Genomic DNA, 15,161 nt, shown 5'->3' on the forward strand with positions numbered 1-15,161 from the left:
CAACTTAGTTTTAGTTTAGGGTTAGGCCAGGAGCTCCTTTTGAGTCCAATCACGCTAGTGGGTAGCCATTAACAGATACTCTAAAAAGTGGGCTGTGGCATTTTTTAAGAAAATTGATCATTTGAACGGTCTCTATTAGGCCCTTCTCAGTAGGACCAGCTAGAGAGCCCTGTGTTTAAATTATCCTCTCAGACAACATTCCCCCACTTTAGTACTAATATGGATTGCTCTTCACATGATGCTTAATGTTTTACATTGCACCGGCACTTCAAACAGATTAGGTGATTCAGCCTGGTCTTAAGGATCAGCCTTTAGTGGGGAAAGGATTTAGGAGGCTTGTACCATAGCTCATTTAAGGCATTTCTTTGTACAAAGTAAGCATTGGTGCCTTACAAGCTGAAACAGTGTGTCTTGCTCACAAGTTCCAGTGCACATTTATAGGTTAATCTTATGAATGTTTTTAGGTTAATATTTTTAGGATTGGATTTCTCCTATGTTTTTGGAGCACTTTTATGTTAAACAATGAAAAGGATTTTCTGTGTGTTTATATTGTCTGGATGTATGTGAAGTGAATTTTTTAGTTGGCACTAGTTTTAATTAATTATGCCAGTAAATTTGACTTTGACCAGCAATTTCTGTTTAGTTTTTCACACTGGAACATCAAGAGATGTACTCCTCGCGCAGGCAAGAGAAAATACGTCCCCACTGTGAGAAGCAGGGGAGGCAAGATCACACCCAACAAATTGTAAGAGAAGGTCCTTCTAAATGGGCAAATATTTTCATTGGAGAGACAAAAAAAGTGTAACATGCATATGCACATTTTTATTCCATTTACCTATGTGGAACTAGACTCCTGGTACAATTCCATGTGCTGTACTATTTACACTTTTTAATACTCAGTAAAACTTGTAATTCTTGGAGAAGCCAAAAAAATCTAATTTGCTCTGAATCGAGAATTAAAAGACCATGTTTTCAACTTTTTGTGGAGCGTACTCAAGATTCCCATGGTTTCCTTTAAAGTAGTGGACTGCATCCATCTTTTAACGCTTTTTGAGTGTTTGAATTAATGAGTACAAGAAACCATTTCATGGTATGTTAAATTAATTTTTTCGGCTTATATATACATTGATAAAGTATTTTTATTTTACAGCAGTACCAATTTAAACAAATTTTAGCACCTTTAGCTATTACACTCGTCAAAAATGTACTACCCCTCTGTATCAAGAAATACATGTATTACAGATTTCACACTGTTAGAAATGGGGTCTCTAGATGGCAGAGATATACACCCCTGTCCAAGTATTGACCACAATCCTAGTCAGGGTAAGTCACACACACAGTCCAAATTATCCTGTGGCCACCCTCTGGTAGCTTGGCACTGAGCAGTCAGGCTTAACCTAGAAGGCAATGTGTAAAGTATTTGTGCAATAAAGCATGCAATAACACAGAGAAAATGCCACTAAAATACACTGCACAGGTTTAGAAAAATATAAGATATTTATCTGAGTAAATTAAGGTCACTTGTTTGGGGTCAAGGGCAACAACTTTTCATGTTTACTTTGTCCTTGGGACAAGTAGGCCCACCCCTCTGCATCACAAACCCTTTGGCTGTCAGTTTACAGAGAGTGGAACTCTCTGCAGTTGAGGTAATGTGTTTTCCAAAAGATAATGCTGTTCGAACTTGTATTTATGGTTCATTATTTGAACGCCTTCATTAATAGGGTGAGTGCTGTAAATAAATGTTTTAAGATCATACTTCACTACTGACGTTGGTTCCAGTACAAAAAAAAAAAAAACGTATACACACATCTTTGAAAGGTTTATGCTATGAGGCTAAGTATAATGCTCCCAGAATGCTCCCTGATTAGATGCAAATGTTTGCAGAAGCTTGTAAGCAAGAGAGAAGAGTCTTTGCTTTTAAAATAAAATGTTCAGAAAAAATGCAAGTAGGGAAAAAGTTTCGCTACCATGAAATTTTAGGTGCTATTTCTTTGAAGTGTCATTTAGTAAAATGTGTTGATGCATGCTAGTATTTCCCAAAATTATTTCTAATGGAAAATCAGTGTAACCATTTTCAACACGATTATGAAAAGCATGAAAATAAACAAACACTGAAAAAAGTCAACTGATCCGACATATTTACAAATAAACAAACACTGAAAAAAGTCAACTGATCCGACATATTTTTATAAGTCTTTTAGTTTCATCAATGCGTGTCTTGTTTTGACATGGCTTTTGTAACAATTTATTGTTGTGGGAGCTACCAGGCCCTCAACATTGTAACAAACACTGGCAAAAACCCCCCCAAACGTTTTTGAACTCTAAAAGCACACGTTGACACCAGTTGCATATCAAAGGCCCCGCAGCCGCCCTCCAGGGGACCCCTTCAGCACAGCACCTGCCCTGAGTGAGTCTGAAAAGGGGGCTTCTTCATGTTCTTTGCAAAGGGGCACCCTCCAGTTTCGTTACGTCACTGATTGCCGCTGTAGTTCCTGACACTGAACAAAACTACTTTGTGTGCCAATATGCTCCTTGTGGAAGAGCAGAATGTGATCACTCACAGTAAAGCCAGCCGATAGAGAATGAAATAGAAGTTTAATAAAAACAAAATGTCTTTGTTAACACCAGACCTAATTAGGGACCAAGACCCACATGTAGGTAGCTTTTTGCATGACGCAAACAGCGAATTTCACTGTTTGTGACGTACAAAAAGCACATCGCGATGCACAAACCCAGTTTTGCGATTCGGTAACCTGGTTACCGAATCGCAAAACGGGTTTGCGACTAGCAATTAGGAAGGGGTGTTCCCTTCCTAATTGCGACTCGCAGTGCAATGTAGGATTGTTGTGTGACCGCGGGCGCAAACCAATCGCAGTTTGCACCCATTTCAAACCGGTGCTAACCCATTCGCAAAAGGGAAGGGGTCCCCAGTGAATGTCACTGTAAACATTTTTTCAGAGCAGGCAGTGGTCCGAAAAAATTAAACAAAAACATTTAATTTTTCGTTTTTGTAATGCATCTCGTTTTCCTTTAAGGAAAACGGGCTGCATTTTAAAAAAAAAAAAAAAATGCTTTATTGAAAAGCAGTCACAGACATGGTGGTCTGCTGTGTCCAGCAGGCCACCATCCCTGTGAGGGCCGCCATTCACAAGGGGGTTGCAAATTGCAACCCACCTCATGATTATTCATGAGGTGGGCATTTGCGACCCCCTTGCGAATCGCAGATCGCAAATCTGAACCTACCTACATGTGGCCCCAAATTCTTAAAGAAAGTCACAAAAGTGCACCCATGGTATATGTCTTTGAATTAGTGGCTTTCAAGAGAAGTAAACCAGGAAATCGTAACCCAATAAAATATTTGTGAACTGTATTTTAGCATTGGTAAATACGCATGTGTAGATTTGCTCATGTGAAAATCTATTGAGCATTTGCAAGTTCATTTTCCCTCCAGCCACTTTCTTCCCAACCGTGGAAGAAGTTCTAATTCTGCCATGGTCAGGAGTAAATTTCCAACCTTTCTTATTATGGGAAAATATTAGAGAGAAGCTGGTGAAAATCTTTAAAACATTCAGGTTAGTAGGTTTGCAGACCCAAAGGCATTCCAGCCCTGGAACTATTGCTTACTGCTTCCCCCAGCCCCAGTATGCAGATCTGCAGAGAGGTGGCAAAATAAGGAAACTGCTACAGTAGGGATTGAAACTGCAAGTATTCAAGCCCTACTATGGTAGTAGCCCAGGCATAATCAGAGAGGCTATTATCAGAGCTCTTACATAATGAGATTGCTGCCATAATTTGTCGCCACACTATATGGCACCAGAGGGACAAGTAGATCTTTTTACAGGACAAGTAGATTTGAGAAGCAACCTGTCCCCTGGACAAGTAGATATTTTAATAAATTCCACACCCCTGGATAAGCACAAGTTATATCACTTTTGCAATGATAAGAAGAGTCTTAAGTCTTTAAAAACCAACAAATGTCTCTTGTGTGCACAAAGTACCTGGTATGCGTCAAAATTACATGCACGGAGACCGCAGAGTAGGAGATGCATGGAAAAAGGAAGGTGTGCATTGGATTTCTGGACACGTACAGATGATGCGACGATTCTTCCCATGCTGCAAGGGCTTTGCATCGATTTCCAGTGTGCATTCTTGGATCCTTACTGCGAGCGCCATTCTTTTGATGCCCGGGACGATGCGTGGGAATTCTGGTCGTGCAGGATGAAGTCACAGGTGCTGCGTCGATCTGTTGGGCGATGCTTTACAGTTTCTGTTGCACTGCAGTTGCGTCGATTCCTCACGGATGAAGTCAGGCTGTGTCGTACGGGCTCAGCGGTGCGTCGATCTAGTGGCTGTAAGTCAAAGTTACGGTCGAAACGCTGGTGCTGCGTCGATCTCCACTCGGGGAGCTGGGCTGCATCGTTCCGGGTCGGCGATGTGGTCATTCTTTCACCTCTAGCAGGCTGTGCGTCGTTTCCAGCAGGCTGTGTCTATTTTCGCCACACAAGGAGTTACATTGAAGAGGAGAACTCTTTTTGGCCCTGAGACTTCAGGAACAGGAGGCAAGCTCAATCCAAGCCGTTGGAGATCACTTCTCAGCAGAACCAGAGGCGAGCAAGGCAGCAGGGCAACCACAAGGTATCAGTCCTTCACAGCAAACCGGTCCAGGTGAGTCCTTTGGGCAGCCAGGCAGCTCCTTTTGGCAGGTTGCAGGATCTGGTTCAGAGTGTCTGTCCTGGATGTGTCTAAGTTGGTAGGGTCAGGGACCCAGTTTATATCCTAAATTGCCTTTGAAGTGGGGGAAACTTCAAAGAGTGGTTTTGAAGTGCACAAGGTCCTCTTTCAGTACAGGTCTGACTGCCAGGGTCCCAGTAGGAGGTTTAGCAGTCATTTGAGTAAGGGCAGTCCACTAGCCTTTGAAAAGTGTCAAGCCCCTCCACTCTTCCAGCCCAGGAAGACCCATTCAGTATGCAGATGTGTGCAAGTGTGACTGAGCATCCTGTGTTTGGGGTTGTCTGGGTGAAATGCACAAGTTAGCTGTCAACCAGCCCAGCGCAGACGTGGATTGGAGACAGGCTGTAAGGCGCAGATGAAATTTAATTGCAGAGAAATACTCACTTTCTAAAAGTGGCATTTCTAAAATAGTAATATAAAATACAACCTCACCAGTAAGCAGGCTTTTGTATTACCATTTTGGCCTTACTAAATATGACCTGTTTACCCCTTTCTGATCAGAATCTACCATTCAAACAGTATATGAGGGTAGCCCTAATGTTAGCCTATGAAAGGGGCAGACATCGCAGCAGTGGAAAACGAATTTAGGAGTTTTCCACTACCAGGACATATAAAACACACAGGTATATGTCCTTCCTTCTACCTAAACAGCACCCTGCCCTTTAAGTTACCTAGGACCTATCCCCATGGTGACTTATATGTAGGAAAAGGGGAGTTTAAGGCTTGACAAGTACTTTTAAATGCCAAGTCAAAGTGGCAGTGAAACTACACACACAGGCCTTGAAATGGAAGGCCTGAGACATGGTTAAGGGGCTACTTATGTGGGCAGCACAACCAGTGCTGCAGGCCCACTAGTAGCATTCAATCTAAAGGCACTGGGCACATGAATTGGATATGAACCAATGTTACCATGTTTTAAGGGAGAGAGCATATGCACTTTAGCGCTGTTTAGCAATGGTAAAAAGTGCAGAGTCCTAACACCAGCAAAAACAGTGTCAAAAAAGTGGAGGGAGGCAGGCAAAAAGTTGGGGGTGACCACCCTAAGGCTGTCAGGTCTAACACACATCTATAGCAAATTCACTACTCTGATTTACACAGTTAGCACACAAAATTGTTTCAGTATGAGTAAACGTCAGACCTAGTGAATGTGTTAATTTCAGTCCTGTTGTGGCCATCTCCCTTTCCATATATCTTTACTTATTCCAAGGTTGTGTCCCATGGCTGGTAAATGTCCCTGAAATTGATTCATTAATATCTGCAGGTCTTCTAGGAAGAGGAGTCAGACTGACTAACACATGTTTTTAAGACCATTTAAGCTTTCAAAACCCCATACATTTTTGCATGAGGATTTTTGAATCTATGCATGAATGTTGGTTCTGTTGTTTATTAATTTGACCTCCCCAAGTAATTGATCTTTTTTGGAGAAACATTTACAGCTCTGAGAGACGATGGCAGCTTACCTCCAGGCCCACAGCTCAGTGAAGCATTTTATTTTTAAAAAACAGTGATCGCAAACCTAGTAGTATCACCTTGGCCTGTAGCATAAAGGCTGCAGACTGTTCTTTTTTTCATATCAGCACAAACATTTGTTGATTAGCATCTGTATAGCGCACAATTTGTCATTTCCATGGCATTTCAATGCCTTTCAGTCATCCACAGTCTTTACAAACTGGCCGTTCACAGATTATAGACTGATTCGTGTTTTTTTAATGTGTGTAGTCATTCTGTTGAGCATGTCAGACTTAATGAGTTAGATATTTTGGGAGGGTAAGCAATGTGACTCATTGGCCAGCAAATGTTTGTGTTGGTAGGAGGCGATATTGGGGTGTGTGTTGAGAGTTCTACCGAAATGTGTGTGTAGGAAGTTGTCTCTGTATATGCTATTTCAAAGTAAGAAATAGTGTGCACAGAGTCCAAGGGTTCCCCTTAGAGGTAAGATAGTGGCAGAAAGAGATAATTCTAATGCTCTATTTTGTGGTAGTGTGGTCGAGCAGTAGGCTTATTAGAGGGTAGTGTTAAGCATTTGTTGTACACACACAGGCAATAAATGAGGAACACACACTCAAAGACTGATTCCAGGCCAATAGGTTTTTATATAGAAAAATATATTTTCTTAGTTTATTTTAAGAACTGCAGGTTCAGGATTTACAAGTAATACTTCAAATGAAAGGTATTTCACTCAGGTATTCTAGGAACCTTGAATAATCAAAATAGCATGTACAGTTGCAATAAGCTATTTTAAAAGTGGACACAGTGCAAAAGTCAACAGTTCCTGGGGGAGGTAAGTAAATGTTAAGTTCACAGGTAAGTAAAACACTTACAGGGTTCAAAGTTGGGTCCAAGGTAGCCCACCATTGGGGGTTCAAGGCAACCCCACAGTTACCACACCAGCAGCTCAGGGCCAGTCAGGTGCAGAGGTCAAAGTGGTGCCCAAAACACGTAGGCTTCAATGGAAATAGGGGTGCCCCGGTTCCAGTCTGCCAGCACGTAAGTATCCGTGTCTTTGGAGGGCAGACCATCGGGGTTTTGTAGGGCACCAGGGGGGACACAAGCAGGCACAGAAAGTACACCCTCAGCGGCACAGGGGCGGCCGGGTGCAGAGTGCAAACAGGTGTTGAGTTTCTAATAGAAGTCAATGGGGAGACCCGGGGGTCTCTTCAACGATGCAGACAGGCACAGGGGAGCTCCTCAGGGTAGCCACCACGTGGGCTAGGTATAGGGTCGCCTAGGGGTCGCTCCTTCACTGGAGTTCGGTTCCTTCAAGTCCTGGGGGCTGCGGGTGCAGTGCTGGTTCCAGGCGTCAAGTTCCTTGAAGCAGGCAGTCGCGGTCAGGGGGAGCCTCTGCATTTCCTCTGCAGGCGTCGTCGTGGGGGATCAGAGGGGTCAACTCTGGCTACTCACAGGCTCGCAGTCGCTGGGGACTCCTCCCTGTAGTGTTAGTTTTCCGCAGGTCGAGCCGGGGGCGTCGGGTGCAGAGTGGAAAGTCTCACGCTTGCGGCGGGAAACGTGTGGTCTTTTAAATGTTGCTTCTTTGTTGCAGAAAGTTGCAGTTTCTTGAACAGGGCCACTGTTCTTGGGAGCTTCTTGGTCCTTTAGATGCAGGGCAGTCCTCTGAGGTTTCAGAGGTCGCTGGACCCTATTGGATGTGTTGCTGTTGCAGTTTTCTTCTAAGTAGGGAGACAGGTCGGTGGATCTGTGGCCAAATCAGTTGTCGTCTCCGTCTTCACTGCATGGCTTCGGGTCAGCAGTCCTTCTTCTTTAGGTTGCAGGAATCTCATTTCCTTGGTTCTGGGGAGCCCCTAAATACTGACTTTAGGGGTGTGTGTTTAGGTCTGGGAGGGCAGTAGCCAATGGCTACTGTCCTGGAGGGTGGCTACACCCTCTTTGTGCCTCCTCCCTGTGGGGAGGGGGCACATCCCTATTCCTATTGGGGGAATCCTCCAAAATCAAGATGGAGGATTTCTAAAGGCAGGGTTCACCTCCGCTCAGGGCACCTTAGGGGCTGTCCTGACTGGTGGGTGACTCCTCCTTGTTTTTCTCACTACCTCCCCTGGACTTGCCGCCAGAAGTGGGGGCTGTGTCCAGGGGGCGGTCATCTCCACTGGCTGGAGTGCCCTGGGGCATTGTAACATGAAGCCTGAGCCTTTGAGGCTCACTGCTAGGTGTTACAGTTCCTGCAGGGGGGAGGTGTGAAGCACCTCCACCCAGAGCAGGCTTTGTTTCTGTCCTCAGAGAGCACAAAGGCTCTCACCCCAGGGGGTCAGAAGCTCGTCTCTCAGCAGCAGGCTGGCACAGACCAGTCAGTCCTGCACTGAAGGATTGGGTAAAATACAGGGGGCATCTCTAAGATGCCCTCTGTGTGCATTTTTTTTATAAATCCAACACTGGCATCAGTGTGGGTTTATTATTCTGAGAAGTTTGATACCAAACTTCCCAGTATTCAGTGTAGCCATTATGGAGCTGTGGAGTTCGTTTTTGACAAACTCCCAGACCATATACTTAATATGGCCACAACTGTACTTACAATGTCTAGGAATAGACTTAGACACTGTAGGGGCATATTGCTCATGCAGCTATGCCCTCACCTGTGGTATAGTGCACCCTGTAAGGCCTGCTTGAGGGGTGACTTAACTATGCCACAGGCAGCATTTTGTGTGCATGGTATCCTGAGGGGGATGCCATGTCGACTTTGCCTTTTTCTCCCCACCAACACACACAATCTGAAATGGCAGTGTGCTTGTGTTACGTGAGGGGTCCCTTAGGGTGGCACAGCATATGCTGCAGCCCTTGGTGACCTTCGCTGGTCACATGGCCTTTGGTACGACTGGTACCTTTTACAAGGGACTTATCTGTGTGCCAGGGGTGTGCCAATTGTGGAAACAATGGTACAGTTTAGGTGAAAGAACACTGGTGCTGGGGCCTGGTTAGCAGGGTCCCAGCACACTTCTCAGTCAAGTCAGCATCAGTATCAGGCAAAAAGTGGGGGGTAACTGCAACAGGGAGCCATTTCCTTACAGTGTGTTGTTGCAAAGTGATGTGTGGTTGGTGGGTATCGTTGTTCTGAGCATGTTGACATCCAACTAAGTATATGGCATGTTTGTGCTGTGTTTGTAAATACAGAGTTGTGGTTAATGTTCAGTTGAATGTTATCTGTAGTCACTCTAAAACCTGTGCTTGAGACAGGTCGCTTAATAAAGTGCTTTCTACTTCAGATGTGCTGTAAGAAAATAAAAATTGAAAAGTTCGAGTCAAAATGCTGTATATATTAAAATAGTGAAAAATGTATGGATTTGGATTTGCAATAGTTATAGAAAATTTAAAGGCTATGTTCAAGTTATGCTTAAGTTGGCTTTAATGCTTATTTATATATTGAAAACAGACACAAATGGTGGGTACAATGTCCTACATTAACATAGTCATAGGAACAACTTTGCCATAAAGAATCCCAAATACAATGTTTTGCACCATAGCACAAAGGTAAGGCAGTATCACTATACCGTTGAGCTGAGCAGAGGGTGATGTTGACAGTTCAAGATGGCTCAGTATCCGTGAGCGAACCACTGTGAGAACGTAGAGGTCCATAGCTTTGGAGACAGCAGTTGTGACTATTAAATTAGGGTGCATCCCAAACTAGGGCTTCCCCTGGAGGGGGAGGATCAGTCACCAACAGTCTCGGAATAGTAGACTGCGGAGGGGACAGACATGTCTGCTATTAGCCAGATTGTCATGCCCGGGAGTGTGCTTCAGTTCGGAGGAGATAACGGTGTAGTGGATCCCGGATATTTTTTGGTCTGCTCATAGGAGGTATCAAGAGATAGTATGTGTTCAGTTGTTCTTGACAATAGGCTAAGTCATGCAACCAGTCAGTCACCATTGGTGGACTGGCTTTCTCCGAGTTGCAAGCCACCTGCCACTTTGCCAGCAATAAGGCTGGAGATGTATACCTATGCTCCTCCTGCGTTATGTTTTGAGTACAACCCAGTAGGGCCAGTTTAGGTGATGGTGAGCGTTGAATATCAATAATTTCAGATAAGGCTTGAAACGTTTGAGACCAGTTTGCGGCTGTAGGGGGCAGACCCATGTGCCTTGGATGAAGTTGGCCTCAGAGATACCACAGCGGACATAATCAGAGGCTGGGTGCAGTCCCCATGCATAGAGCTGGCTTTGGGGTATGTTAAACACGGTGAAGGAACTTAAAATGAATTAGAAGCAGGTGGCCGTTAGGGGTCAGAGCTGTAGTCTGCGCGCGGCATTAGACCCATTCGTTGGGGATAATAGTGTCACCCAAATCTCTCTCCAAAGTTCCCTTGTTAAATTTGGTGCTGTGGTTTGCGTTGTGGTGGGTAAGCTCATGACCATGTGTTGGCAGGACTCTGCCGCGAGTAGAACTGATAGTGTTTTAAATTTACAGGGTCTTTGCAGAAACTCAGACTAGTGCTTTTTACATTTTGCCCAGATGGCAAAGAAACAAGCCGAAACCATAGGTGTCTGCCATCTCCAGTGCGGTATAGGCCGGGATGAACTCGCTGTTTAGAAACAAGTCACCTATGCTCTTCATACACCAAAAGGCAAGCCTGGACATCGTGTTCAAGCCAAACCTACTTAACAATAGGGGAAAATGGGTGAGGGCCTGATGGGGCAAGAACAACCTGTCTTTCTTGTAACATTCGCGTAGACCATCCAACACTAATTGCGTGCCACCGTGTGGACTTCTCCACATCAGCGTGTTGGCAGCTGACCCATCAGTGTAGGAAGCAGGGGCGGTGAGGCCACATCATGTTTGATAGCAAAGTGTGCTATATAGGTTGGTGGGTGTAGCCAACAGTATTCATATTGCGCTTGTGCACATAGATAGTATAGCTCAAAATTAGGTTCAGCCCAACCACCTTGTTCATATGGTAGCGTTAGAATTTCACACTAGACGCAGAGCTATTCATCATCCCAGATGAGTTTGATCATGAGGGATTTAGATTTCAATGTGTTAAAGAATTCCCAGGTCAGAGGAATCGGTATGTTATTGAAAAGGTATAAAAGTTTTGGGATGAGGATCATTTTTATTAAAGCAATTCTGCCATGCAGAGACAGAGGAAGTCTGATCCAGTGGGCCACCTGGTCATCTGTTCTGGCAGCAGTAATGCCAGAGCTCTCGGTAACAATGGTCTCTCGATTGTGGCTCATCCAGTTGCTGAGGTACTTCAAGGAGGTTGTGCACCAAGGAATAAGGTAAGCAAGCTGTCGCCATGTCGTTGCACCTGTGGAAGGGAAGATGGCAAATTTATTCCAATTTATCACAATACAGATACGATGCTGAACAGTGTGAATTCCTGTATTCCAGGTGTGAGGTTCTGGCATGGGTTGCTAGGGTACATTGTAATTTTGTCTGCATATAAGGATATGATTAAATAACATGATGCAATTGCAATGCCTTTGTGCCCATGGTGTTGTCTAATAACACATTTCAGATTCTCGATCACTAGAGCAAAAAGCAGAGGAGCATCTTGACTCGTGCCTCACTGTATTGTGGATGGGTCTGAGGTCAAACCGTTCATCCACACCCTAGCCCTTGGGGTAGTATAAAGCAGCTGGATTAGGCATATAAAACATGCTGGATTTCCCATACGTTTCAGTTATGCAAAGAGGTAACCCCACTTCACAGAATCAATTTGATGAAGCAGCTCAAATGAGGTGCAAAGGTTATGTGAAGTGGACCTGCTGGGTATAAACTCCATCTCATCCAAAAAGATCACGTTGGGGATTAGGAGCAGAAGTCTATGGGCTAGTATTCTGGCAAAGATCTTTGTGTCAATGTTTATAAAGCCAGCAGATGGGAAGCTTATTGGTGGGACAAAGTAAATACAACATGTCTCGAAAAGAGAGACCTAAAAATACTTGTTTCACAAAGAAAACCAAATCTACTATTGTGAAACAACCTTTGCTCCATAGCCCATATCCACTATCCTCGAAGGGGATAAGTGATAGGGCAATAACAGTGAGGGTCTCATAATTCTCTGCAGCCCCTTCTGTGTTGTATCCTGTCTGAAAAAGCAGTGCCATGGAGGCCTAAGGGAATAACTTATGGCTCATCCTGGACCTTCCACTTTTCTGCAAAGGTCAGTGACTGACACTTTATAGTTGAGTTACAAACTTTATTAAAAAAAAGTGTATTTTGGTTTCTTTCATTTTAGCACCTTAGATTATATCCCTACCTTGAGCATCCTCATTAAAATTTGTGAACAGCACCATTTCTGCTCTGACAATTTTATTAGTTACTCGAGGCAAGTCAGTTGTCTTGTTCCCTAGTATATAAGCCTTTTGATTTTTATAAATGTAACAACATTATATTCTATTACCCATACACAAGAGGTTGTTGTACAGTGTGCATTCTGAACAATTTCATAGTCTTCTCAAATGTGTCGATCACAGAAAAGGATGCACAGTGACGAAAAATAATTGCCTAGTGTCGCACTGTTTGGTCAAGTTTGGGAGTTGGTGTTGAAACCAGGTTTTCTTATTAGACATTGCGAAATTTAGACCCTGAATCGATATCGCATGTTTTTGCCATTCCGCCATGATGCTAATTTTATCAGTGACCCAAGAGTCAAGTTGGTTGTCTTTTGTCTCCTATATAAGGCCAGCTCCGGAGATGGAGCTTCATTTCCTGGAGAAAGATGAGAGATAAGAAGCTGGCAGTGCTCAGTGTGTCTGCAGCATTTCCTAAAAATGATTTTTTTCATGTTAAGAGCGGTCTCCTTTCCTCTAATCCATAACAAGTAGTCCTCACTACCTCTTAAATTTGACTCCTTCCCTTTTTTCCCCAGATTCGAAAGCTCATGCATTATACAATATACAAATTGCTATGTATTTTATCTAACTCTGAATGAAGCAGCTAAATATACAGTAGCACGAATCGCGGCCATTGATCTGCTTGACCGTATATACGGCTGTGTATGTGTGCCTTCATGTTTGCCTGTGCGGTGAAGTTTGAGTTCTTATACGATATGAGCGGTAGGAGTATGCACTAGCTTAATGCTATGAGAAAGCTGAACGGCTTTAGTTAGTTCTTTGCGTTTATGCGTCTTGGATGTGAACAAGTACGAATACCAGAGAGATTCTATGTGAAAATATAATAATAAACGTGTGCCAACAACAACCTAATCGTCTATAATTTGATAAACCACTGTTTAAGAAAAAATTAAACATTCACTTTCAGGACCGCACCCTTCTAGTCTTCCAGTAGGTTTTGATTACGAGAAACACTTAAATTGAGGCATTATTATATCATGTAATCAAATCTGTTTTCTCATTATCGAATCTTTCTACTTTGATCCTATCATCCTCTTTTTGCCGTATACAGAGTTGCCCTTTACCGAGGGCCACCATTTCTCCTTCAACGACTCATCAACCTCTCTGGTACAATTGTGATGTCATTTTCCTATTATATCCCTGACTCTAAAATACCAATAATGATGCCATTCTTGTAGACGATCGTCCCATGAGATCCATACACTCTATACTAATTGTTCCTGAGTTGTTTAGGGGGATGCACCTTTAGGAGTCATAGCCCATTGATATAACTATTTATTATATCTTATCAGGTCCTCCCTATTTTTATTCAATGTTTTCTTTGGATATTTCGTGTGAAGTTCTTCCTGTTTGTCTTTGAATATTTTGATTGGTAATTAACTTTGTTCATGTTTCTAAACCAACCGCAATGAACATTTTTGTGACGATTTTTGGAACTATTTTACAACTCACTATAGAACTTTTAGCTTATGCTTTCATTTATTTTTCTTCTTTCGCTGTGTGTTTCTTTTCAGGTTGGAGTTACGAAGTTGAAGAAAGGAGGACTCCAAAACCTAAATCAAAGTCTTACGGAGCAAACTTTTCATGGAACAAAAGAACGAGGGTGTCCACAAAATAAATCGGCAGAGGCTATATGTATGTCTGACTGTGAATAAAGTCAGCTGTGTCGTATTTATAGACCCTGTATAATACAACTCTTAATCTCCTAATAAATATGACCTTTAAACTACAAATGCATCTTGTGATGTCTATTTAAAATGTTTTTGAAGTTGTGCATTGAACCTCTGACAGCCCTAGCTATTTATAGAGAAGATTTGGGGTGTTCATTCCTCTAGGAAATTGCTGAGCTTAGAATCCAGTAACAGGAATGTGTGAAATCATCTGTAGCATGAAAGATTGTGGCATTGCAGATTGTGGCATTGCCTGACAGTAATTCCATGTCTTGTTCAGTTTGACAATCCTGGTTGTAGTGTTAAAATATATACAAAGACAATGTAAGCAAATACTGACTGCTTAGCATTTCATTTTTCTGTACTGAATAACTTTCCTTAAGCGCTTGTGGTCTCATATAACCGCTTACTGAAAGTGTGAATGGGAACATGTTTCGGTTGTGTGGTCTTGCTAAATACCAAACTGGACCTGATTCAAGAAACATTAATCAATGTCTTAAACGATGAATGATTGTTACGCCTTTCTGGGCACTCCTTAAAGGTGCAACCTGATTTACTGAAGAGGAGTTCAAGAGCATTTGATTTGTACTAATTGTATAATTTATACCACACCTCTAAAAGTTCCAATTGCAAATATCCCACAGGAAGCTTTCCCTTCGTCTTGGTATGTTGCATACCGCAGTAAATGGTCCTTAATACCAAGTCTATCACTGGTTCAATCGTTGTTGCACCAGTTAATAGTAGAACTGCAGTCCCATATTAAAGATGTGCATGCTGGTTTTAATAGCGACCAGTGCTAGTTACTCACATTTTGTGAGTAAATAGCACTGGTCGCTATTCCGAACAGGTTGATAGAAAGTAAGTAAACAAGATAAGTTCGAGCACCCCTGTAATACATGTAAAGATGGTGCGTTAGTAAGGAAGTTTATTATTACACAAAATAGGCAGCCAGTGTAA

General features: G+C 42.9%; 1 protein-coding gene across 1 annotated transcript in view; it reads left to right on the top strand.

The window, feature by feature from the left end:
* NDUFS4 (NADH:ubiquinone oxidoreductase subunit S4) overlaps window positions 1-14,267 on the top strand; it is a 260,074-nt gene extending 245,807 nt beyond the window's left edge. The window contains exon 5 of the mRNA XM_069221841.1: window positions 14,049-14,267. Coding sequence (XP_069077942.1) covers window positions 14,049-14,152 — 104 coding nt within the window. The 3' untranslated portion in view covers window positions 14,153-14,267. The remainder of the gene's footprint in view (window positions 1-14,048) is intronic.
* The last annotated feature ends 894 nt before the right edge of the window (window positions 14,268-15,161 follow it).

This window comes from Pleurodeles waltl, chromosome 1_1 (genome assembly GCF_031143425.1).
Source record: "Pleurodeles waltl isolate 20211129_DDA chromosome 1_1, aPleWal1.hap1.20221129, whole genome shotgun sequence".
Taxonomy (NCBI): domain Eukaryota; kingdom Metazoa; phylum Chordata; class Amphibia; order Caudata; family Salamandridae; genus Pleurodeles; species Pleurodeles waltl.